The sequence below is a fragment of the Myotis daubentonii genome, chromosome 16 (genome assembly GCF_963259705.1).
Source record: "Myotis daubentonii chromosome 16, mMyoDau2.1, whole genome shotgun sequence".
NCBI classification, from domain to species: domain Eukaryota; kingdom Metazoa; phylum Chordata; class Mammalia; order Chiroptera; family Vespertilionidae; genus Myotis; species Myotis daubentonii.
This window is the reverse complement of record NC_081855.1, coordinates 39,519,957-39,547,234: the sequence shown is the minus strand read 5'-3', so window position 1 is coordinate 39,547,234 and position 27,278 is coordinate 39,519,957. Positions and strand designations below refer to the sequence as shown.

The window sequence follows — 27,278 nt, the reverse complement described above, 5'->3', positions numbered from 1 at the left end:
ACCATCCATCTAGAGCAGTGATGGCGAAACTTTTGAGCTCGGCGCGTCAGCATTTTGAAAAACCCTAACTTAACTCTGGTGCCATGTCACATATAGACATTTTTTTTATATTTGCAACCATAGTAAAACAAAGATTTATATTTTTGATATTTGTTTTATATATTTAAATGCCATTTAACAAAGAGAAATCAACCAAGAAAATGAGTTCGCGTGTCAGAGGTGACGCGTGCCATAGGTTCGCCATCACTGATCTAGACTAAGCCTTTCATTTCGCAGATGAGGACATGGAGAACCTGCGGAGATGCAGGGCTTTGCCCAAGGTTATACAGAGGAGAGAACTGAATTCAAACTCAGATCCCCTGATTCCCGATATAGGACCCAATACAGTAGGTTTCCACTCTACGTTGAGCCCTATTTTGGGAATCATGAAAAGGTAGGGTGCTTACAAACAAGGAAATAGAACTCAGGCTTATGAAAGGAAACTAACATCAGTTAGCACTCAGTATTCCTGCCATAGATCCCTCTTTGGAAAGCAGAAAGTAATGCCTTCCATTAATTCAGCAGGTACTTAATGAGAACTTAAGAGCATCTCCTAAAATCTCTAATCATTGGGAGACTAGTTGTTTATTAGAAATTATGACTTTTTATCATTTGGAACCTGAAGAGGATGTTGAGGTCCTCAAAGTGATTTTTTGTGGCTTTGTTCAGGCGGTGGGAACCCCACCCTGAAAGGTTTAGTGCAAAGGTGCTTGGTATTTCATTGACTGTGATGCAAAAGTTAAGTGTCACAGTAATGAAGAAGACCAGAGTTTGAACCAAAGGGTCCCTACATAGATTCTACTGCAGCATTTGCTACTCAACAACCAGAAGAAGAGCTCCAAGTCTTTGGGGACATATGTTTTATAAATAGCAGTAGGAAAACCAGATTCCAATTTCATTTTTCTGGAAAGAAGCAGGAAGCGCTTTTGACTGATAGATATCTTCTCGATTGAGTGCCAAAAGGCAGCCTTTTATCAAGAGTGGGCAGAGCCTAGTGGTGAAGGCTGGAGACTTGCCCTGAATAGGAGCTTCCCTGCTGACTGGCTGTGTGACCTCGGGCAAAGCTCTTTAGTTCTTTGAGCCTTGGTTTTCTCATCTGCAAATTGGGAATAGTAATACTCTCTTCCTAAGGGAGAAGAAATACCCAAGGAAGGAGTAAGATCCAAACTAGAAAGAGAAGCCCCCTTCTTCTTGCAGAGTGCCTGAGTACATGGCTTAATGTTGTACTTGCTACAAAGAAGTGCTTGCAGGGTCCAGGCTATTATCTCCAAGCAGAGACCAAAGGGTAAACTTGGAGCTGAGAGGCAACGATCTGATAACTGCTATAATGGGCGGTCAAAAATGTTTGAATTAAAGTAGGAAAAGCCATATAATCCGTCAATAACTATCTTAGCCCCTATTTATGTCCCCTTCTTTCAGTCCCCTAAGTTTTTACCACCAATAAATGTCCAACTTCTCACTTCTTTTGTAATTTACTCTCCAGAAGCTCATTTCCCTCTGGGGGATTCCAAGTTGGTTTGTTGTCTTAATGAGATACGAGTCTTTCTTCTCTTGGCACACACTTAAAAGAGACTCGTGCATGAAAGGGAGAGGGAAAGCACTCACACAAACAACCTAAGACCCAATATTTCATCCCACAGTGTATTTCTCCACTCGGCCTTGAACTTGTTTCCCCACTGCCTCTCTCATTCCTAAGCAGTCCACCTGTCGCTCCCAACCACTGTGGGCGTGTCCCGAAGCATCTGGCTCTCCATGGCAGTGGAAGGGATCAGAGCTGATCCAGGAGCCAGTCTTTCTCTGCCTCTAAGGAAAATGCAGTGGCCACGTCAGGTCAGACCATGGGATTAATCTCCTTGAACAAATCTGAAAGAGTCCAGTCTCCAAGCGTTTTAGGAGAAAATTAGCAACAGAGCGAACAGCAGACTTGGAGGATAATTACCAGCACCAACATTATTCCGAAAGCTTTTGGAAAGGACTAATCGTTTAAACTTGAGAAGCAAAGCAGGGAGAGCGTAGCATGCAAAGAGGCCTGCAGTTGCCCTCCTGGGAGATGATGTTATTAATAGGCACCAAATTTGTGTCAAGACAATGTTCTTAGGCATCAACCACCCTGTTCTTCCCAAATATTTCATTCCCTTCTGAAGAATCAGATTTAATTAGTGTTAACGGATGGTTCCCCTGCTGGAATTAGCTCAACTGTGAAAATGGGGGCGGGGGCGGAGGTAGGGGAGGATAGTTAAAACCAGCAACGATGAAGTGGTTTTGCAAACTTAATTTGTTTACCATCCTTCAGATCCTTCAGAAGGGCTGGGAAGGTGATCACTTTAGCCTAGAAAGATGGCAATTGGAAAAACTAGAGGAATGTAATCTTTCCACTAAAATGTATATCTGTATATGTGGCTGTCTTACATATTTATTTGCAAGTGATGGTCATTGTGGGCCATGAAACCTAAAGTAGACTGGCGGGAAGTCATCTCAGTATCTTTTCAAGGTTCTACCTTCCTACCCCTCTGTGTACCAAGGAAACCATGCTCTTACATGATCAAGAATAATCCCATGTGTATCCCTGGGTAACTGGGTTGTTACCCAGATCTCTACTTTCTTCTGTTTATCTATATTTTCTACAGTGAGCGTGTATTCTTGTGAAATTAGGTAGATATAAACATTTTAATGAAAAAAAAACCCCACATTTTTAAATTCCCTAAATCCTTGGCTGTATTACCGCTTTATGTCTCATATCTAGCCAGATCCTTTTTAGCCTCTTCACTCCCCCTGTTCAGCAGACATCATTTTGGAAAGAGATTTATGTCTTCAGTCTTGAACTTCTAAAAACAACCTTTATTTTCTTCTACCCAGTGGTGATTGATGCTGCACCTGCCTCTGATGTGACAAACACAAGCAGTGAATAAAAGCCTTTCATGATTCCTGCGAGTTCTGAGGCCCTGGAAGGCACTAGCCAGGGGCACCGAGCCACGTGAAGATGCTCTGTGGGTTGTAATTCTGCCAGCGGGCACCTTGAAGCTATCACCTGGTATCACTAACCTTTGATCTCTTGCTCTGCTCTTTCAGATTTTTGACAGCGAAGCCAAAGACCTCGAGAGAGAAGTTTGCTTTATTGATATTGCCTGCGATGAAATTCCAGAACGTTACTACAAAGAGTCTGAGGTGAGCAATAGACGGGATGACATGTGGAAGAAATTCATTCATTCCTTCAACAAGAATTATTAAGTCCACCATAACCTGGAGACTGCCCTCTGTCTTTGTGTTGATTTAGTCTGGTTTCACATTTTGCTGGATTCTTAATGGCATGTCTCAACATGAAATCCCGCCTCCTCAGGGCCCACCATTGGCCCTGGCTGCCACACAATTGCAGTGTAGTCTTCCTATCTCCCCAATTCTGCCATCATTCTGGGCAGAAAAATATTCACAAGGCTAAACTTACCCAACATACTGGTCTTTCTTAAAAAAAGAACAGTTACTGCCGTAGCCGGTTTGACTCAGTGGGTTGAGCATCAGCCTGTGGGCTGAAAGGCCCTGGGTTCGATTCCAGCCAAGGGCACGTATCTCGGTTGCAGGCTCCTGGCCCTGTTGGAGGCATGCGGGAGGCAACCAATCGATGTGTCTTTCTCACATTGGTGTTTCTCTCTGTCTCTCTCTCTCTCCCTTCCATTCTCAATAGGAAAAAAATATCCTTGGGTGAGGATTTAAAAAAGAAAACAAAACAAAAAGTGGCAGTTACTGCCCCAGCTGGGTGGCTGTTGGTTGGGGTGTCATACCTGTACCCCAAAAAAGGTTGCAGGTTTGATCCCAGGTCAAGGCGTGTATGGGAGGCAACCAATCGAATATCGATGTTTCTCTTCCTTTCTTTTTCTCTTTTTTTCCCCCCTTCCTCTCTCTCTTTAAAGTCAATAAACATATGCTTGTGTGAGGATTTAAAACAAAAAGCAGCATTTACTTCTGGCTTCCTGTTTTTCCAGGCTTCTGCATAACCTGCCTCCCCATCCGTGAGGGAGGGGCTGTGTTTTATTTGTATCTTTGGGGTCTGACACACAGAAAATGCCCATTCAGTCCCCTCTGAATGAATGTTGGCGCTTGGGCAGTACCTGTCAGTAGGGAACCTTTCTCTCTCCACGCGGGAAGCACTTTCATAGGGCTTCTCCTTTTTTTGTCTTGACTGAGAATAAATTCAAGAGACTACCTTCTCTACAGCCTCTACCCTAATAGATTCCATTGCTCGCCTCAGCCCAACCTTTTCACTTGACTGTGGGTGCAAGCCATCGTTTATACCCCGTGAGTGCTTTATCGATGGCTGCAGAAGGCACTCGGGTGATCCCCTTGTAAATAAGGCCCAGCCCTGCAAGGACAGCGGATGCAGGGCTGTTTCTGTTGTTTAGCAACATGCAGCCAATCACAATGTGTTTGGACTCAGGGCCCCAGGCTCGTCCTTGAGCCATAACATGTGAACCTTGAAACTCTTCTCGCAGATTCATTAAGGCTGATTTAAGACACAATAAATAAACCCGTTAGGAATAAATCCCACCGCTGCACAAACTGGGCTCCCAGTGTGGTTCGGGGTTTGTTTTGTTGCCTTCACATTTGGGGATTCGTTTGGATATAAAGGTCTAACCTGAGGGTAGCAAATGCCGAGCCAGCTGCTTAATTGTAGGTGTGACTCCGCAGCCGAGGCTGTGATGTGACTTGTTCTCGGTTCTGGTCCAAGGCTGAGCCATCCATTTATAGTACACTCTGCAGCCAGCCACGCTCGTGAGTTTTCAGAAAAACAGGGTGAGATGCTCTCTGTGTCGCATGCCGAGAAGGAGAAACCTGGCCTCCCTGTCTCACGGCACGGAGGAGCCGTTTCTGTGGTTTCACATCAAGTTCACCAATACTGTGGGGCTTCAGCGATGTGCAGAGCATCGTGCAACACATGGGTGGGGCTGTTGCCCCGTCACTCCCGTGGCTCTTTGGGCCTTGGGGTGCTACTGTCCTTCCTGAACATCTGGCCTCTTGGGAGCTCGAGCCTTCCCAAACAGCAGTGTTGCCAGAAAACTAATTTCAGCTCTTCCTCTTCAATTGCTTTGGGGTGGGCCTGCCTGTTACTCTGGGAGTTCCCTCCCGGTTCGTGGAAAGTCTTAGGACAAGTGTGGAATACTAATGAGGAAATCAGCCAGTTTCCTTTCTGATCAGCGGTGCCTGACTCATTTCCCTGTGCTTCGTGCTCCAAGAACCACCACTGGGAGGCTTGTTTTCATCGACACAGACATTCCAGGAACTTGGACTTCTTGCTTCACAATCATTCATTTCTCTGGGTCTTAGTATTCTTTTCTGGATGCAGTTTGACCAAGGCAATGAGAGGAGAATAGTCATTCATCCAATAAATATTCAGTGAGTGTGACATACAGTATTAAGATGGTAACATGGCTATGGGCAGAAGAGGCACTGAGGGTCCCTTCCCTCAGAACACTTCCAATCTAGCCGGGGAGCCAAACAGTAAAGTAATAATAATGAGTACACACAGGGAAACAGAGCGTAAAAGAATGGAATCAGGAAAAATGGACTGCAGGAAGTGACATGCCGAGACCCACAGGACGGAAAGAGCTGGGGGATAGTGCTTCAGAAGAGGTAGCAGCATGTGTGGGACCCTGAGGTGGCACGAATGAGGAATCAGAAGGCAGCCAGCATGGTGGCAGTGGAAACAAGGAACAGTGGTGCAAGGGAGACTGGATAGGGGGATGGGGCTGTGTTAAGACACTTAGATTTTATTTTGTTCAAGTGCAATAGCATGCCTTTTTAAAAAATACGTTTGTATTGATTTTAGAGAGAGGAAGGGACAGGGATAGAGAGAGAGAAACATTGATGAATTTCACTGATCAGCTGCCTCCTGCTCGCCCCACATTGGGGATCGAGCCCACAACTCGGGTATGTACCCTGACCGGGAATCAAACTGTGACCTCCTGCTTTATAGGTCAACGATCAACCACTGAGCCACACTGGTCGGGCTGACCTTGTCATATTCTGAGTAAAACCCCCTGGAGGCTGGGAGGAAGCCCCGTCTCTTAGCATGGCCCTCTGCCTTCTCCACTCCTCTGTCCTCCCTGCCTCTGGGCCACTCCCCTGGGAAGCATCCACTCATTCCTCTTCAGAGGCCAGCTCAAACGTGACCTCTCCCGTGGGCCCTCCTGAGCATCCCACACCCCACCCACTGTCAGCGCATTTCTGGTCTGTGGTTTCCAGGTCATGCTAGCTCATGCTAGCTCACAGTTATGTCAACAGCTCCATGAAGACAAGGGCTGTTGTCTTTATCACCGTGCCTCACCAGCTGGCACAGCGCTGGCACATGGCAGACGCTCACGAAACGGTTGTTGAATGAATGAGTGAAAGCCAGGGCCTTTGTTTTCCCTTCCAGCAGCCACAGCCTCAGAGCGAGCGCCATCCGAGAAAATGAATTGGTTGCCAGCAAGCTAACAGTTGTGAATCAGAGTTCCTTTCCTTTTTTCTTTTTAATCTGAGGCATACAGCTTTACCCATTTTTTTCTTTCAATCCCTCTTTGTAACTTGACTATGTCAGAATCATAAGTAGGATCGCACTTTCTGGGGAGAAAACTATGGTGCCAGTGGCTGAATCTGAGGTTTCTGATGCTTATGGATCTGGACCAGGGTTATCTAGGTCAGTCCTCTCCACCCAGCTCCTGTCACTCACACCACCGTCCAGACCACAGAAGGGGATTAAAGCACTTTTTTCTTTTTCCATTTCTCCTTGGTAACCTCCGAGCTACACAATCAAGAATGCCTCTCTCCATAAGGTGACCAGAGCTGGGAATTTTCCGCTGGTGCCCTCTGCCTGGTGGCCCTGGTGCCACCACTAACCAAGGAGACAGAAGGTCACTGGAGGCTCGGTATCAGCTGACGCCTAGCCCAGTGCTCTCCATATTCTCCTTTTCCAGGACTGCTCTTTCCTGTGCACATCCAGGGCCCGAGCTTTGGCTCCCTAGAACCTCTTTGTCTCACTAGAACAGTGGTTCTCAACCTTGGCTGCACATTAGAATCACCTGGGAATCTTTTTAAAATCCTGATTTCTGGGCCTCATCCTCCGGAAATTCTGCTTCTTTGTTATGGGGTGAGGCCACAACATTAGTAACAAAGAAACAGAATTTCCGGAGGACGAGGCCCAGAAATCAGGATTTTAAAAAGATTCCCAGGTGATTCTAATGTGCAGCCAAGGTTGAGAACCACTGCACTAGAACCTCTTGGTCTCAAGTTCTGTTCTCTCGTATCCATTGCAAAACTCTGCAGAGCATTGCTGTGTATAAAACAAAAAACAGTCACTGTGATTTTTCAGGCACAGAGACCTCATCCATCAGCCTCAACCCAGCCCCACCAAGGCCTCGGCCCCTGCCAGAGTCAGAAGGCTCATTGTACCGAGTCACATGAGCAGCACCAACGCAGCAAATAGGAGGGGAGGCCAAAATCCGAGCAGGAGGATAGTGCTCTGGCGGGGGCCGGGGCCTTGGTGGGACCTCCAGGCTCGACTCATTGCCTGGACTAAGAAATCGCCAGCAGCCCAGCCAGTGTGGGTCAGTGGTTGAGCGTCAACCTATGAACCAGACAGTCACGGTTCAATTCCCAGTCAGGGCACATGGCAGGGTGTGGGCTTGATCCCCAGTGTGGGGCATGCAGGAGGCAGCCGGTCAGTGATTCTCTCTCATCATAGCTGTTTCTATCTCTCTTTCCTCTCCCCTCCTCTCTGAAATCAATAAAAATATATTGGGGGGGTGAAGGGGGAGGAGAGGGAGATCCCTAGCAGCCTGTCGGGCCCTCCGATCGAAATATCTGTTGAATTCTCTCTTGAGAGAGAAAGAACAAAGAAAGGTATATCTAACTTTCCCAGTAACTGTCAGGGGTGAGAGATTAAGTGCTGTTTGCTCAGTAGGACGGGCCCCCAGAAAGGGAACCGAGAGGCAAAGTGAGTAAATATTGTCATACTTAACCCTTCAGTACAGAGTGATTCGCCCAAACCACTCAGGTCCCTCAGATTAAAAATGTTTTCATTTTGGTCCACATCCTGGCGATTGAGGGTGGTAGAATTTTCATTTATCTCCCAACGGCCAGATTTAGCACAGCTGCCTCCTGCTAGGGTACGTTGTCGAGTTCAGTTTGTTGTGTTGTCATTGTCGTTTTTTTCCCTTTTCCCTCCGTCCATCTGTTTCTCTCTGAGAGCAGCACAGCTGTTTGTGACCGGTTCCAAGTTCCTGGGGCTGGGCCCTTAGATACCAGGAGGACTGGCTGCAGTACGCAGGAGCCATTTCCCAAGGGGTCTGCTGCCCCCCACACCCCGACTCCCGTGGCCCCAAGAGGAAGGCAGCATTGTAGCTGCCTTGTCATTGCAAATGGGGAGCCTGGGTGGTCTCCTGGGAAACTGGCTTTTCTCTCCCCATCCCCCCTTACACGTTGGGCATCATACTGTGCATCTATCTAGTTTGATGGTACTGGGAAGGCAACGGGTCTCCCGCCCAGTGGGACACTTAGATGGTATCCAGTGGCTTCCTCAATGTGGGAGCAAGAGTCCAGTCAGCCAGGAGGGCTCGATCCAGGAAGGCTGGAGGGAGACGCGGCCATTCTCCGACCTGCAAGAACAATCCCTGTGCAGATGCAGTGCAACACTGGGTGGGGACAGCCTGTGGGGTGAAATGAAAAGTAGGATGCCCTCACCTTTAAGAAGCTTATGAACTGGTTGGGAGGAGAAGGTTATGACAGCACAGCCTGAGGCAGCAGGAGAAATGCCCTATGACAGTGGTTCTCAACCTTCCTAATGCCACGACCCTTTAATACAGTTCCTCATGTTGTGGTGACCCCCAACCATAAAATTATTTTTGTTGCTACTTAATAACTGTAATTTTACTACTGTTATGAATTGATATGCAGGATGTATTTTCATTGTTACAAATTGAACATAATTAAAGCATACTGATTAATCACAAAAACAATATGTAATTATATATGTGTTTTCCCATGGTCTTAGGCGACCCCTGTGAAAGGGTCGTTTGACCCCCCAAAGGGGTCGCGATCCACAGGTTGAGAACCGCTGCCTTATGAGACTCACACCCTCTGCCCGACCCTCATTCAGCGAGTTCAGGGAGGGGGCAGCTCCATCAACAGCCGTGGTCAGGGCAGGCTTGCTAGGAATGGCGGAATCTGAGCAGGGCTTTCAAAATGTGTTTATCTTTATTGTTCATCTGTTCACCAAGTAATACGTGATCCTCGTAAAAACAGCATTCCAGCATGATATAAATAACATGGGAAAACAATTGTCCTGTGGCTCCTCATCGGAAATAGCTGTTGCTAAAGTTGGAGTTTACGGTGTTTATACCTAAACATGGTGCATAAATAACGTTGTTCGATGAAAAGAAGCTCGCAGTGCATGCCACTCGGCAGCATGCACCTTGTCACGGACGCTAGGAGCTTGCCATCCTGTGGAAGCACCCGTCTGTCTGGCAGGGTTGTAATGGCTATAGATTGTGCTGTCTTATGGTTGTGTCCTATTTATGCCTTTCCCCGCTTAGCGGACATTTAGACTGTGTCCATTCTTTGGCTGTTATAGAACCGCAGGAAACATCCTCGTGTGACATCCTTTGGGCGTTGTTCTAATGTTTCTGTAGAATAGATTCTAAAAGTGAAGTTGTTGGGTCAGCCACGAGGGCTTTATCCAGGCTGCCCCCTCTCCAAGCCATGGGAAGTTACCCTCTGACCCACACTGAATTTAGAGGATGAAAGAAATGGAAATATCAGTGTAGTAAGTGAGGGCAGGAGGCCCAGTGCATATTCAAGGGTCTTTCTGGTTGAGGCAGAAGAGCCTTGATCGTCAAGCCAAGGAACTGGGAGTTTATTCTGCAAGTAGTGGAGGGCTTTCAAAGCGGGATCACCAGACATGATGCAAGAGGACTGCATTTGTGACCTCACTAGAAAGGCTAACTTTCAGGGGGGTGGTGCTAAGGGAGGCTCCTGGACCCTCCTACCCATCAACCTACTTCTGTCCCTCCTCTAGTACACCTTTCCTGAACAAATCGCCTTCAGCCATCTTTACAGTAATTATTTTGTTAATGGAAGAACCCTTTGGAAATAAAAGGACATAGAAGAGTGGTCCAGCCCTCAGCAACCCTGGCTACATAATCTTTAAACCAATGATGGGCCCCTCACTTCCCAAGGAACAAATAGGTGATCTCTCTCAGATATTGTTTCTTCCAAATACAAGAAAGCTGGGCCACCAACTCTTACCAAAGCACCATGTCCAGGGCTGGTTTTTAAACCACTGCTGTTCTTTTGACCTAATAATGTGGAGCCTTCTGGAATGTTTTAAGCAAAGCCGTTTTTGTGTGTGTTTTTTAAAATATATTTTTATTGATTTCAGAGAGGAAGGGAGAGGGAGAGAGAGACAGAAATATCAATGATGAGAGAGAATCATCGATTGGCTGCCTCCTGCATTCACCCTACTGAGGATCGAGCCTGCAACCTAGGCATGTGCCCTGACCAGAAATCGAACCCTGACCTCCTGGTTCATAGGTCAATGCTCAACCACTGAGCCACACTGGCTAGGCAGCCAAGCTGATTTTTACTAGGAAAACGATAGTGCCCAACTCCATCCTAGGAAAAAGGTTTTGTTTTTAATTTCTCAAGGGGGCAAAAAGGTTTAACTGCTGCAGTAATCTGCATGAATGAGGTCCCCCAGGGCTTAGTGCCCAGAGTAGCAGTTGCAAATCTTATCAGTTGGATTTGATAGTGAAATGCCAGGCCAAGTAGGTCAAACAAAATCAAGGCAAATGAATTCCTAAATACCAGGTCAAAACCAGAGATTCAAAGTCCCTGCCAGGAGTGGAGTTGCTCAATAGAAAGAGTCCTTGGGGAAATGGCTCCATGTCCCGAAAGGAAGAATTCAGCCAAGCAAAGCATGCATGGAAGGGAGAAGCAACCGGCTTATTGTGGGGGAATCTACAGAAGAGGTCACCTCTAGAACCTATGGGTGGAGATTCACAGCTCATGCTTTCCATGTGCAGATGACCCCAGGTAACCAGGGGCCTTGGCTTTGGGAGGTCTCCCAGGTCATCACAGCCATCGCACTTCATCACTCCCCATCACTGTATCTTGAATCTCTTCATCCCTTCCAATGGATGGATGGGTGGAGAGATGAGGTGAGATGCAATGAGGTGATGTGAAAGGCAAGGCAGGGCGTTAAAATGACTAGCACAGTCCCTGGCACATCGTAAGCCTTCTCCCTTCTCCGCACTTGGACTCTGTCGTGGAGATCTGCAGGTGTGTTGCTGGGATGCTTGCTCAGTACCAACCCTGTGTCTTTGGAGAGAGGCTGTGGGAGTTTGTAGGTTGCTTTTGACTTGTTGGCACGAATGGAGAAGAGAAGCAGAGGTTTGGTTCCAATCACTCCACTTCTCAGGATCACATAATCCTCTGCAGGTCTAAGATCCTTCAAAAAATAGAGCCATTTGAACTGCCGAGGAGTAGAGTTTTCTTAAAAGGTGTTGTTATTACATGGGTTACTGTTTGACCTGAATTCAGAAGGCCATGTGTCTCTGACTTCACTTCTAAGAAACTTTAGAAGTTACGTTTACTGTTTGTGTGCCAACCTCAGGCAGTACTGGAGTCCCGGGTAGTACCCAAGGCAGCTTTGGCATTTTATCAGCTGTCCACCTTGAGCCTTACCAGGTATATTTTAGAAAAATAAAAGTTAAGATTTTAAAAGAAGGAAGCAGGAGCCAAAGGGCCCGAGGTTTTCAGTGAGAAGTGCACTTCCCCAAGGGCTTAAATTCTATCTCATGGGGAACCCCCCTCTGATCTTCCAAGGAAAGACGTGGGGCGGCTGTCAGCCTCTGCTAGACTTAGTCTGATTCAATAAAAACATCAGGACTTCTTGGCCCTTTTGGGCCGAGTTCCCAAATCAGATTAGAATCACCTTGCGAGCTTTAAAGAAATGCAGGTACCTGGGCCCCACCCTAGACCTACCAAACCAGATGCGGTAAAATGGGACCTAGGGATCTCTATGTAAATGCACCAGGTTTGGGGAAAGAGCCTCAGAGCTGAGTGACACACACACCCCTTTATTGTCCCTGCCATGACGCACGTGGCAAATGACCCGTTTTGACTGGCATATCAGGGAGGAGCTCCTGGTCAGAGATGACCATCCCCCAGGGTCAGAAGGCCCATCTGCTTTGAGCCTGGGGAAGCAGTATTTTGTTACATCTATTATCCATTCAAGGTAGGGCAGCTGTGCCTAAGAGAGGTCTGTATTCTATGTTCGATTTTTAAAAACCATTGTATTGTTATTTTAATTTTGTGGAGGAGAAAGGAAATAGCGATCTTTTTTAAATATATTTTTTATTGATTTCAGAGAGGAAGGGAGAGAGAGATAGAAACATCAATAATGAGAGAGAATCATTGATCGGCTGCCTCCTGCACGCCCCACACTGGGGATCCAGCCCACAACCCAGGCAGGTGCCCTGACCGGGAATTGAACTGTGATCTCCTGGTTCATAGGTCAATGCTCAACCACTGAGCCACGCAGGCTGGTTAGAAATAGCCATCTTAACCCTGGAAGAATGCCTGTTGCCCTACAAGGGTAGGGTCAGTGCCTTTGAAATCATTCCAGCTGTTGGGGGTCTGGTACCATCTGTGGAGTCACATCCCCGGCCTTCCTTGCCAGCCAGTGGCAGTGATAACAATATAAGTTTGTGCAGTTTTCTGAACAATTTCTAAATTGCTTCTAAGTTGGGTGCTGGCTCTGGAACAACCATCTAAGTTTATTTCTTCCAATCAAACACTCGAATCAGTATCCACCAGGTGCCTGGGCTTCATCTCATCCAAGCCCTTCCCAGCTGGCACTCCGAGAGTTTCCACTATGCCTCTGTGCAGATGGAAGTGATGTTTTTTCTCCTTGAAAAATAAGACCTGACCCAGTGATTCTCTCTTTCACTTTTTCCATTTATTCAGACACCAGGTATAGCTACTCAGCTTCAGCACCAAAAATATCCAGGAAAGAATAGGTGGTATTAAGTCACTTGTCTTCCTCTGTTATTGTTAAGGGGCCCAAAGAAAGACATACAACAACTAGTTCATCAACTTGGGCCTTAGAAGTTTCAACAGATTCCTTACAGAATTGCTAAACCTAGCTTCAGAGGGACACGAACTAACTTTTGAGAAAAACAAGTCATTGCTAAGTTGTTTTATTCAGTTATGTCATTTAATCCTAACAAGCCCAGAGAATAGATATTGTCTCTACTTTATAGCTAAGGAGAACGCTGGCCAATTTGGCTCAGTGGACCAAAGGGTCAAGGGTTCAATTCCTAGTCAAGGGCATGTACCTTGGTTGCAAGCTCGATCCCTGGCCTGAGGTCAGGGAAACCAGGTCTCACTTTACCTGCTTTATATATTGGGATTCCAAATCATATCATATTTAGCAAAAACAAAATTGTTCTAAAGCTAAAATAAATTTGAAATCTGTACCACTTTAAAAATGGAAATCCCTGGTTGCCTTCAAATTACAGGTGGATTGGCTTATTGACCATCTCTGTTCAACAAAGTTGGAGGTCCAGGTTTCCCAAAATAGTACACTACGTGAGGAGTAAGCTAGCTTTAGGGACAGCTAATCCCATGCTGATCTCTGTTGCCATGTTGCAACTCATCGAGAATATTTGTTAACCTATTATCAGCTTCTGGTTTAATAGACTCAGGGGGCCAGATTGTATAGCTTCAGGTTGGACCGGGGCTGTTAATGCTTCCTAGCCCGTGTGTAAGCCGCACGCTAAGATCAGAGTGAGCGGGACAACCCACAGGGGCAGCCCCGATTTAGAGGCTGCCGCACTGTGCCAGGTCCTGGCTGCCTCCTGGGGGGGGGGGGGGGCAGTGGCTCACTGGCTATTAGGAGAGCTGGTGCCTCTCACTGTCACACACTCTGTGAGACAGGGACCCTTCCAGTGCGCCCTTGAATGACCTTGCTGGTTTTGAAGTTATCTTAAAAATACAAAGTCATGTCTGTCACTGCTGAGAGGAACAGGTTAGCATTACATAACAGGATGTTAGGGAGCCATCTCGAGTTACTCTGGAATGGGAACCAGGCCCAAAGCTGGGGACAAAGGACTTAGGACTCCATGTCCCACAGGCAGCTGCTAGTCTGCTCAGGCCAGGTGTTCCCAGAGCCAACCCAGGTGGCCCAGATGGCCCTTCCCCATTGGCTCCCTGCATCCATCTCTCCCACTTACTGGTCTTTATTTAGAGATGGGAGAGGGACATGCTCAGAGTCATTGGGAGTATCTTTCTTGCCTAACCCCAAAGCCATGTGAGGGAAGTATTTAAAGAGAATCAATTACAGGAATTGGGGTGTCTGTAAATTGTTTTTTACATGTTTAAATGGTCTGTAAAAACCATTTTCAAAAACCATTGTATTGTTATTTAGATATTGGTCAGTATGACTGGCCAATATCTGACTATTTGCTGAGCTGGGAATGGGCAGGCCCACCCTCCGTGCTGCCATCCCGCAAGCCTACAAGGTGGCCCACTGCAGTCTTCTGAAGGAGGGGCTTATGGAAGAGGCCCATGGCAGGGGCTGAGGAAGGGAGTGAGTCTGGGAATAGGATGGGGCATTCCCTTGGGCATTATTTAACAAGGAGAAGGAGGAGGAGGAAGAGGAGGAGGTAGTCATGTACTTTATAGGTTTGTTGTGAGGAGAATTCTGGGGTGTTTTCTCTGATACCAACTGAATCTCCAATTCTCTGGCACCAGCTGGCTGTCCAACAATTTAATTCTGACACTGCCTACCTGGAGTTATAGGGCTCGGTCCCACCAGACCGTCCATCTCCACTGTAGATGGCAGTCACGAGACCGAACACCCACACTTCTAACAGACCAGGGTTCCCAGCACAGGCTCTGGAACACAGCAAGCATTTACTAGGCACCAAGCTAGTATGATGACTTGTCCCTCCCATCACTGTCTTCTGATCGCCTCTCTTGGGGTTCTCTCAACTTAATCTTCTCCCTAGCCCCTGAAAGCCATCAACAGAGGTCACTCTCAGAGCTCAAGATCTCCAACTATTATCCTGGCTGGTTTGGTCAGTGGTTAGAGTGTCGGCCTACAGGTCTCAAGTTCGATTCCTGGTCAAGGGCACATACCTCAGTTTCAGGTTCCCCAGCCCCTGTAAGGGTGCGTGCAAGAGGCAACCAATTGATGTGTCTCTCTCACATCGATGTTTCTCTCTCTCTCTCTCTCTCTCTCTCTCTCTCTCTCTCTCTCTCTCTCTTTCTCTCTCTCTCTCTCTCTCTTTCTCTTTTTCTCTCCTCACCCCTCCCTCCCCTCCACTCTGTCTGGAAATCAATGGGGAAAATATCCTCAGGTGAGAATTTAAAAAAACAAAAACAAAAAAACCCCTCTGACTATTAAATTATTCTGTGGGATGTGCTCAAATTTTCCATTCTCATGCTCCCTCTTCCCCAAGTACAGAGCTGTGAGTCTTTCTGGCACTGAATTGTAACTGAGAAGGGCTCAGAACCTGTGTTGAAGCAATACCCCCACCACAGCCACCTTTTTGTCTGCCTGTCTGCTTGTCAGATGCGCTTATGCGTCAAGCTCCCTAAGAGAGGCGCTGCGGCAATAGCCCAAGTCACTGATGTTTTTGGTGCACTCTGGTGCCAAGAGCCAGTGCTCGGGAAAACAGCACTTTAGGTATTAACTGCTAGCAAAGCAAGAATTGGCTGCTTCAGGCTGTAGTTTGCTATTAGGGTTTGCTTTTTGTTTTTGTTTTTATCTGATGCAGAGCAGTTGACCTTTGAAGTAAAGTTTTGGGCCAATTCTCAAGCACACTCTGAAAGCTCTTTAGTTCTGTTTTTTTGTTTGTTTGGTTGGTTGGTTGGTTTTTTGTTTTGTTTTTGAACAGCATTATTGAGATATTAGAGGCCCGGTGCATGAATTTGTGCACAGGTGGGGTCTGGCCCGCCCTGATAGGAGGAGGGACTGGCTGGGGGGAGGGGCTGCGGGTGGTTGGCCAGTTGGCCCCACCCGTGGTCAAACTCCCTGTTGAGGGGACAATTTGCATATTAGCCTTTTATTATATAGGATAGTTCACATACCATACCATTTACCCATTTGAAGTGTAGAATTCAATGGATTTTAGTATATTCACGGATGTGCACAACCATCACCACCGTCAGATTTAAAACATGTCCATCACCCCTAAAAGAAACCCTGAACACTTTTGCTGTCACCCCTCTTCCCCCCTGCTCTTTTCCCCACAAGCCATCTCACCCCACCCCTGTGCAACCACTGATTTGTCAGTCTCTGTTGATTTTTCTGTTCTGAACAATTTCTATGAATGGGATCCTTTAGTAAGCGGTCTGTTGGGACTAGCTTCTTTGAAGGGAAACCAGAGCATGGATGGGACTAGCTTCTTTGAAAGCTGCTTCATTTTTTTGTGTATCCCTTTTAGAATTGAAGTTTAAGCAATTTGGTCTAAAGTCAGGACTAAATTTTACCAGTTTTAAACAGCCATCCTTTGGAGGGGATATGAGAAAACAATATCTATAACACCTTGGAGTCTTCAAGAAAAATTGCAGGAGAAAAAAAATCTGATATGTGTTAATACTTCATCCCTATTTTAGAGCTGAGCATTATAGTTCCATAATGTAGCTATTCCTAGCCTGTTGCTGCTTAGCCCTTTTTCATTTAACATTTATCAAAAACTTCCAGTTTCAATTAACAGGGCAAGTCCCTGTTGGACAGGGTCCTATGTGATTCAAATTGAAAGCGTAATTAATCACGGAGCCTTAACATCTCAGTGAAAGTCGGCTAATAAAATCGCCTCTGAGACGGAAGCCACACTCCAGCCACATTCCAGGATCTCCTGGGGGCTTCTTCGAATACCTCCCAGGTGTGAGACTGATTCTAACCAACACAGGACAGTGTCCCCTGGGCACTGTCCCCTGGGTGGCCCTCAGGAAGAAACCTCGTGCACCTTTTCTGCTTTGTCCAAGCAGGAGGTGGGGGGGGGGGCCTGGAGGGGTGCCTGTCCTCGTGGAGAGAAAGCCTTCTACAGAGGATGTCCTCGTGCAGAAGGGTGGCCAGCGAGGTCCATCTGGCCATGGGATGGCAGTCCTGGCACCAGCTCGCCTTCCTCCGTGCAGATGGGCTTTGACTGCGAAGGTCCAGCGTGCCATCTGCCAAGCCTGGGGAGTTGCAGCGGGACCTGAGCCAGAGCTCTCTCTGTGGATGAATTTAGAAGCCCGGCCAGGAAAACTGCAGCCTGGCACCTCCCAGGCAGCCGGCTGCTGCGCAGAGCATTCCCGGCAAGAGCATTACGTTCAGAGAATTCCACATCACCCCGGGGATCAGCTGCAACTGAGGAGTATGGGTGCAGCGCCCCACGACCAAGCGAGCAATTGTGGAAGTCCTAACTCCTAACCTGAGAGTGTGATCTTATCTGGAAAGTGGGTCTTTACAGAGGGGGTTGAGTTAAATGAGGGGGAGAGGGCCTTTATCCAGTATGACTGGTGTCCTTATAAAAGGGGGACATTTAGACACAGAGATAGACACGGAGGGAAGACAACGTGAAGACCTACAGCAAGAACGCCATGTGACAGGTGTGCGTCTATAAGCCAAGGAATACCAAAACTGCTGGCAACCCAAGCCACCCGAAGACAGAAGCGGGCAGAGGGGCGTGGAACAAATTATTCCCTCAGAGGAAAGCAGCCCTGCCCTCACCTTGATCTCCGACTTCGAGCCTCCAGGCTGATGAGACAGTAAACTTCTGTTGCTTAAGACACCCAGTTGGTGATACTTTTACTGCAGCCCTAGCAATCTAATACCATGTCTCCAATAGGGAAAGAGCCCACCCTCGCTTGGCAGGTCACCGGAAGCAAAGGACTGCACCTGTGTGTGTAGCTCTCCGCGCTCCTCAAGAGGAAAGCTGTTAAGAAACCCCTAAGATGCCCAAACTCTGTCTGGCTTCCAGACTGGCCCATCGGGCTGTTGGGAGACAGCTGCCTGGTGTGTTCCCACCAGGCAGGCTCCTGGCTTGGCTCCTGCGAGTACCACCATGTGGTTGCGGAGCCCGAGTGAAATTGGGGGCATCACGCCCTAAGGCAGCAGCCTGCAGTGGGGCAATGTGCTTTGTCATCTTGGAACCTGCCACTGAAACGGGACAGAGAGAAAGGAATTGGTCCTGAGACTGGAGACTATCCCTTGTCCTTGGCCTGGAGCCTGGACACTGGCAGGTGACAGCTTCCAGAAAGTGGGAGCGCCCACCAGCCTTTCGCTGGCGCAAGGACACCTGCATGATGGTGGCAGGCAGGCCTGTTTCTGCTGCGCTTACTAGCGTTTCCCTGTACACTGGACCCCAGGATAGCAGTAGAGTAATAACCATCCTGCTGCCTTCTTTCGAGGAACTTAATAAGATCTGAGGAAATTGCATTACAGTCTCTCTCGAGGATGTTTCTTATCTCTCTGGGGTGTCTGCTGCCTATCACACGCCATCCTTTGGGTGCTGGATGGGGGACGTTGCCTGCATTATCCAGTTGAAGCCTCGCAACACCCCCACGAGGGAGCCGGCACTGACACCACCCTGCAGATGACGAGACTGCCTCTCCTCTGACAGACGGTGCCCGAACTTCAGAGGGGACCATCCTGTCCACAGGGTGAAGAGTGGGAGCCCAGGCCTGGAGTCAGGCAGCCCTGAGAGAACATTGTCTCTTGGAGCAATGGCTTGACCTTGGCGGTGCCTTCAGTTCACGTGGGGAGCTAGATGCCCAGACCCACCAAGACCAGTTACATCGGAAGCACAGGGGTGAGGTTAGCCTTTCGCAAGGCTAACCTCACCCCCAGGGTTTCCCTCACAGCTCTGAGGCCAGAGCCCGAAATCAAGACGAGGCTCTAGAGAAGAATCCTTTCTTACCTCTTCCAGCTTCTGGTGGCTCCTGGGTTTGTGGCTATATGCCTTCCATCTCTGCCTCCGACAGCATGTGCCTCTTCTCCCTGTCGTCTCCATTTCTGTTTCTTAGAAGGACACCTTAGAAGAATGTAGAACCCACCCTCTTAATCTAGGATATCTCATTTGGAGATCTTTAGCTTCATTACATCTGCAAGGACCTTTTTTCCCCAAATAAGATCACATCCATAGTTACTGGTGGTGAGGACTAGGACATGTCTTTGTGAGGAAGTGGGGGGTGAACCTGCAACCCACTACAGAGAGCTTGCACTGGATTTTCTGGTTGCACTGGGTGGAGATCCAGGAGGTCCAAGATGTGTAATCTCTCCATCACACTGAAGTCAAACTTTATGTCCTTTTAAAATAGGCCAAACCCTGAAACCAGAGTGTGGGAAGGTCCAGGGTATTTGTAGCATCAGAGGTAATGGTGGAGGTTTATAAACCTTGTTTTAAAATAAGGAAACCTGGATGCCCGGCTGGTGTGGCTCAGTTGGTTGGAGCATTGTCCATACACAGAAAGGGTTGTGGGTTTGATTCCCAGTTGGGACACACAGGAGCCAATAGATGGATGTTTTTTTCTCTCTCTCCCTTCTTCTCTGAAATCAATAAAAAAAAATTTAAAAAGAAGCATCAATAATGAGAGAGAATCATTGATCAGCTGCCTTCTACACACCCTACACTGGGGATCAAGCCCGCAACCCGGGCATGTGCCCTGACCGGGAATCGAACCATAAACTCCTGATTCATAGGTTGACGCTCAACCATTAAGCCACGCTGGCCAGGCATCATTGATGTTTCTCTCCCCCTTTCTCCCACTCTCTCTCTCTTCCTCTCTCTCTCTTTCTCTCTCTCTCTCTTCCTCTCAAAGAAAAAAAAAGGGTAAAATAACAGAGTTTGAATCAGGACCCAAGATATTGTAGTATCTATAGAAACACAGATCAGAAATTTTAAAAATACAAAATGTTTAAAGGTTATAAAGAAAGGTCAATTGGTGTGTAAATGGACAATTTACATACTTATGTTCACAAACTGAAGTGAGAAAATGAGAGTTGAAAATGATTTCAAGAGGAATGGGTATTGGGGTGAGGGAGTGAGGATTGGAGGCAATGGGCTCTGAATGGGAAAAGGGAGAAAAGTTGGAGATCAGAATATTTCAGGTTATATATTTTTTCTCATCTTCATTCAAAGGCATTCAATTGGATGTTCATTTCTGATCTTGAGTTTTCATTAAAAGAGCCCTCTCCCTTACCTCCCTCCAGCTCTTCGGACGTGAACTCCTCATTGTAGCCACGTCTGAGATTTCCTAAATGAAATCAGTGGCTGTAGATATGACTTCAGACTTGCAAAAAATCAGCCCACTGTTGCCATAAAAAGCCCAACTGTGCATTGCTTCTTTGGCATCTGGCTGTAACAAAAACACCCTTTCCCTGTTTAGTATCGAAAGTAAATGTAGTGGAAAGAACAGTGGGCTAGAACTAGGGGAGGCTGGGATTCTAGTCCCCAACTTTTTACCCAGCACAAAATATTTCATTTCTCTCAGGCCTTGGTGCCCTTATCCATAAAATCGGGGACATGAAACCGAATTATCACATCCACCTTAAAAAGCCTATTCTAAAAATACTGTGCACTTCTTATTTCCATCTAGCCTTTTCCTAAAACCTTATTTGGCAATATCCGAATAAAATTTTGTAATTTTGTGGTGCGATCAGGAACCACACTTGGATTTCAGCATCTACCTAATTCTCTGTGCAGGCAGAACCTTTCCTGTCTTACTCAGAACTGAAATTTGAATCATGGGGCCCCTCGATTCTTTGCTGCTTTGGAAATTCAATCCACCAGTGTTCCTGGGTGATACTGTGGAGTCTCGCTTTATTCTTAAGTCTGAAACATACGTTAGCATGACCTGAACGACACAGTGTCTCTTCTGACACATTGCATTGGTCAAAGCAAGTCAAAGGCCAGTCTAGGTTCCAGGGGAGGGCAGAAGGCCTCTGTCGTTGGTGACAGGAACAGCATGCCTGCACGGTGACGGAAGGAATTGATGGCCACCATGTTTGGAGATTGTCTACCATAGTCTCCCTGTTGATACATCTCTTGCTCTATTGTTCTCTTTTTATTCTTAATGGCTTTATGTGGCATAGGAACGCAGGCAGGCAGGAATTCGTTCCTGGCCTTGAACATCAAATATTTTACCGCAAACTGCAGGGGCTTTAGAAGGCATTGCTGTCTCTTCCCTGGACTGTAAGGCTGGATACTTTACTCAAAGTCTTCAATGACTGTCCTGGGGGGTGCAATCATGGTTTACATGAATGGAGTACTTGCTATGGGCCAGACCCTATGCTTATGCCTTTTTCATGGGTCTGTCATTCTGGGCCTGGGCATATCATTTCAGTGTCAGTTTCTGGGGTGGTTTGGGTAATAAAAATATAGCATGGCAATGTTGGTACCAAAGATTCAAAAATGCTACCCACTCTCAAGATCCCCACGCCCTCCCTTCACAGAACCACTTACTCCTCTGGGATACTTGTATGTGTTCTCTTTCTTTCCCCACTTCTGGAACCCCTTTTGTCAATTTTGTATTCCATTAATTATATGTTTGCCCCACTCTGGTCCCTTCCTGCCCCCAGGCCCACCACTTTCCTGCAACCATTGCAAATTAGGAGGGACCCTGGCGGGAGGTCAGGGAATAGAGGTGTCCAAGTAGAGCTGAGTCTGTTCTCGCATGGAGGGAAGTTTTCCGCGACCACACACAGGCCACACACACAGCCAATGCTTCACACAGGCCACACTTCACACCCTCAAGACGAAGAAATCAGGTCAGGGGGGAGCATGTGTGATACCTGCTTCTATACTATGCCCACAGTGTACATTTAGTAAACAGGGGCTTAGGATGATGACTATTATAATATTAATTTATGCAGCGATGTCAGCAAACCCAGAGCACACACTAAAAAATCCTACTGAGGTAGCTTATAACACTTTTTATTGCATTTATGTATCTTTCACAGTTTTATTGGTATACTAGAGGCCTGGTGCACGAAATTTGTGCATGGGTGGGGTCCCTAGGCCTGGCCAATCAGGTTCCCTGTCTACCCCCCTCCTCCTTCCCTCACCACCTGCATCTGCCACCACCCACCCCCAGTTCCCCAGCCCAGCCCGGGGTTAGGTCCTGATCAGGCGATCAGGGCCAGAAGGTTGGCCAGCTGGCCCCATCGGCAATCAGGGCTGCAGGCTGGGGCAGCTCCTGCATTGATCATCTGCCCTGTGGTGGTCAGTGCGTGTCATAGCAACCGGTCCTTCCGTCATAATGGTCACTTAGGCTTTTATATATATAGATAATTTACACACCAGAGAGTTCACCCATTTAAAGTGTTCAGTTCAGTGGTTTTTAGCACACTCACAGAGTTTTGAGCCATCCCCCTAAATCTAATTTTAGAACATTTTTATCACCCCCCGAAAGAAACTCTGTCTCCATAGCAGCCATTCCCTGTACTATACCCATCCCCTAGCCACTCATCTACTTTCCTTCTCCATAGATTTGCCTATTCTGGATATTTCATATGAATGGAATTCTACAGTGTGGCCTTTGGTGAAAAGCTTCCTTCACTGAGCGTCACTTCTAAGTTACCATTTCTTGGGTATATTTTTTCCAGGATCCTAAACACTTCAAGTCAGAGAAGACAGGACGGGGACAGTTACGGGAAGGCTGGAGAGATAGTCATCAGCCCATCATGTGTTCCTACAAGCTGGTGACTGTGAAGTTTGAGGTCTGGGGGCTCCAGACCAGAGTGGAACAGTTTGTACACAAGGTAAGTGAACAAAGAGCAAGTCCTGAGCCTCAGAACACGTACCTGTCTTTACGGTAAGCTGGAGTGAGTGATGTACGACAGATGCACAGGCGCTGAGCCAACACCAGGTAACTGCATCTAGGCAACCCTGTTTTCATGAACAGGCACTTTACATTCAGGTTTCATTTTCTTCCACTAATAGGTGTTTTACACCATCTCCTATCCTGTACCTCCATGTCTGTTGTGTGAGTGTATTCAGGAAGGTGGATGTTCAAAACACTTACCCTACATGGAAGCAACCCAAGTGCCCATCAATAGACAAGTGGATAAAAAAGCTGCGGTACCTACATAAACAGTGGAATATTACTCAGCCATAAAAAAGAATGAACTCTTACATTTGCGACAGCATGGATGGACCTAGAGGGTATGGTGCTAAACGAAATAAGCCAGACAGAGAAAGACAAATACCATATGGTTTCATTCATATGTGGAATCTAAAGAACAAAATAAATGAACAAAATAGAAACAGACTTAGAGACACAGAGATCAGGAGGGTGGGTAGGGCTGGGTGAAAGGGATTAAGAAGTACAAGTTGGTAGTTAACAAAATAGTCATGGGGATGTAAGGTACAGCATGGGGAGTATAGGCAACAGAAGTGTAATAACTACGTATGGTGCCAAGTGGGTACTGAAAATATAGGGGGATCACTTTGTAAAGCTTATGATTGTGTAACCGCTATGCTGTACACCTGAAACTAGTACAAAATAATGCTGAATGCAAACTGTAATTGAAAAATTAAAAAAAAAAAAGTTAAAAACACCACATACTTCTCCCTTTGGCATTGGGCTAATCTAGTTCCAAGCACAGGTACTTATACTTGGGTTGCAGGCAGAGGCACGGGGCTTATCTGCATGTGCACTCCCCGAGGATAATTCTAAAGGTCCTGCAAATGTAGACCCCCAAGGCACCGTCTGAATGCAGAAGGCACCCCAAGAGGCAGAACAAGAAATCCCGGGGGTCCCATTAGATGGTGCACAGCAGAATTTCTGCTCATATAATTCTGTCAACAAAGAATTGTGAACAATCTCAAAATACAGATTTCACTTCTATACCCACTTTGGCTAAGCTCATTAATTTGGCAGCAGGAATTCCCTTGGTAATGATTTAGGTTTTTTTAGAGGTTTCTAACATGACCCCTGTCCTCATGGCGGGGGGGGGGGGGGGGGGCGAAAATGAAATGTAGTGTTGAACACTGCCCTTTGTAACTCTTTCCATCTCCCTAAAAATAAATACTACCCACGTTGTCTCTGCATTCCAGCTAGGCTGGGTATGTGTTTGTTTTTCCTCTTAAAAACTGATAAAAAAAAAAAAAAAAAAAAGGCTTTCTGAAATTCTTTTGGAGGTGTTGGAATTTAAACTTAATGTGCTGAGCTTTCTGTTACTTAGATGGATTTGTCTACGGGGGACAATTGACAGTAAAATAGGGGACCTAATTGACCATAAAAAATTGTAAATCTTAAAATTAGATCCAAGGAATAGACTGACCTTGGGCTCATGATTATCACAGACTCTGGAACAAATTTGAGGCAGAGAAGGGTGCCGATCTGCTGAGCCTCAGAACCCATTCTGCCCAACCAGGGGAGGGAGCCGAGCAAGACACCTAGAAATCAAGTTCTGGGGCCTCCTGTCATCCTGCTGTGTCCCAGTTATTAAGCAGGAAGACAGTCAGGGCTCCCAGGGTGGATATCTCCCAGCCTCCGCTCTGTGTCTATCTCAGGCTGTGACTTCCTACAATGTCCCCTCACCCCCTTTTCTCTTTAAATATATTTTATTGATTTTTTACAGAGGGGAAGGGAGAGGGCTAGAGAGTCAGAAACATCGATGAGAGAGAAACATCGATCAGCTGCCTCCTGCACGCCCCCTACTGGGGATGTGCCCGCAACCAAGGTACATGCCCTTGACCGGAATCGAACCTGGGACCCTTCAGTCCACAGGCCGGCGCTCTATCCACTGAGCCAAACCGGTCAGGGCAATACCCCCTTTTCTTTACCACAGCGCTCATTGTGTTTCTTTTCTCACAGATGACTTGGGCTGGTTTTGAGAATCTGCTTCTTTAAAACACCTGTAAGAATTACACTCTGGCGTAGGCATTCCCATTGCCCGTTTCCAAATGGAATGAAGTGCTACCAACGCCCAGCACACACCTGCTCTGGCACATGAGTCGCTAATGAGTGTCTGAGGCCAGCATTTGCATGGGCGCCTTTCTCTGAACACCTTTGTTTTTTTTAAGAATCTTTTCACAGTTAAGGGGAAGAAATGTTTGAAAGCGAGCTATTAGCACATTATTGAGTTCCTGTTTCCAAGCAGACAGCTGTGTTGTGCTTAACGTAACAGGGTCTATTTACTGATGCCTCGATGCTGTTCTTTTGATTTCCATGAATTTGACACACTCGGCACTCAAGTATGTTCAGCTTCACGAAAATTTCTTACTTTCATTACGTTTCCTCCTTAAGCCTCACTAGCTACCCAGAGGCCTCGAATAATAAACACTTTCTGATAAATGCTTCCCTTGTTTCTGCAAATTCACCAAAATTAAAATCCTTCACTTATTGAAAAATGCTCAAACCTTCCATGAGAGGTTTTAGACAATTGCTGGATTTGTTCGGCAGTAAGAAAGGAATGTCAGAAGGAGAGCGTGAGTGTCCAAGAAACTTTTTAAAAAGGAGTATTTGTGGAGGACAAAAATATAATACCATGAATTAAAAGCACATAAATAGGGCTACTCACACACAAAATGTGTCTACATTATTTTTCTTTGGCTCCTGTTGCCATTATGTGTCACCATCAGAAACAGTTTCATGCTGATGGTGACACATAATGGCAACAAGACAAGCTTATCATTGCCATTATGTTCTGTTGTACTTCGGGTGTCTTATTCCATTTCTTTGGCTAATAGTTTATTACTCTTGCTCCCCCCGCCCCTCCTATTACGTGAAAGTCAAGCCCAGAAAGATATTTATGCATCTTGTATCCCACACCTTCAATTATTTATTTGTTTGTTTATTTGTTTTATTTTATTTTATTTTTTTGTTAATCTTCACCCAAGGATATTTTTCCACTGATTTTTAGGGAGAGTGGAAGAGAGAGGGAAAGACTGAGAAAAACACATCTATTGGTTGCCTCCTGCATGAGCCCTGACCAGGGCCCAGACTAGGGAGGAGCCTGCAATCAAGGTACGTGCCCTTGACTGAAATTGAACCAGGCACCCTTTGGTCCGCAGGCCGATGCTCTATCCACTGAGCCAAACCGGCTAGGGCGCTTCAATTGTTTTAATATTTAAGATATTTTTTTTAATATATTTTATTGACTTTTTACAGAGAGGAAGAAGGGAGAGAGATAGAGAGTTAGAAACATCGATGAGAGAGAAACATCGATCAGCTGCCTCCTGCACATCTCCTACTGGGGATATGCCCGCAACCCAGGTACATGCCCCTGACCGGAATCAAACCTGGGACCTTTCAGTCCGCAGGCCGACGCTCTATCCACTGAGCCAAACCGGTTTCGGCGATTTAAGATATTTCATCAGAGAAGAGTGTTAAGTGCTCTTTATTAAGAACTGACCTGCTTCCCAGAAAAACTCTTGATTTCTAACATGTATGACCTCTTGGCACCAGTGAGACACACCCTCTACAAATGAAAAGTAGAGCCTGTTTTAGGTAAAGGTAAACGAAGAGAGAAATCTCAAGGTGATTAGCCTGGAGATTCATCCCAGTCATTGCCATGTGACTGCCAAGTCATTCTCATTGGTTTGTACACACCTCGAGCCCGACTTCCAAGTAAGACGGACATTAATTTACACCAAGGACATGCCCGCCATGGAAAGGGCTGAGGGTGAGCAAGTACAATACCTGTGCATGTCCTCTGTCATTGTCCTCCCATATGGACAGAGGGATGGAGACATTTATAATGCCAGGATTCCTAAAACTGGGAATGATCTATTTTCCAGGTAGTTTTAACAAACATGGTATTATTTCAACCTTCTCCTTTTACTTTTTTAGGTGGTCCGAGATATCCTGCTGATTGGACATCGACAGGCTTTTGCATGGGTTGATGAGTGGTATGGTAAGTCAACTTCCCCGAAATAACTTGTAGGACAGTTTCATTACACATTGATTTGGGATTTCAGTCCATCTGGCTTTAAACGCTACCTAGAAAGACATCAACAAAGGCAGGGCTACCGCTTCCTGTATTGGAAATAGCACTGTTCACGAACATAATGAGGAAAAATGTAATGATAGAAGCCTGATCTAAAATAACTACAGAACTTAGGTGTTGAGGAAGTGGGACCTCAGTCAGTATGTTTGATGCTTGCTTACTTGACTTGCATATAGGACTCCATAATTCTCTGTGGGATGGGTTTCAGTCTCATCCTAATTTATACCAAACTTCAAGATCAAAGCTGTCTCAAGTGTCACACCAA

At 46.5% G+C, this 27,278-nt stretch overlaps 1 protein-coding gene across 1 annotated transcript in view; it reads left to right on the top strand.

Moving 5' to 3' along the window:
* Positions 1-27,278, top strand: part of PITPNC1 (phosphatidylinositol transfer protein cytoplasmic 1) — a 212,696-nt gene that overhangs the window by 172,251 nt on the left and 13,167 nt on the right. Inside the window, exons 6-8 of the mRNA XM_059670032.1 lie at positions 3,109-3,204; positions 22,664-22,819; positions 26,857-26,920. Of these exons, the coding sequence (XP_059526015.1) occupies positions 3,109-3,204; positions 22,664-22,819; positions 26,857-26,920 (316 nt within the window). The remainder of the gene's footprint in view (positions 1-3,108; positions 3,205-22,663; positions 22,820-26,856; positions 26,921-27,278) is intronic.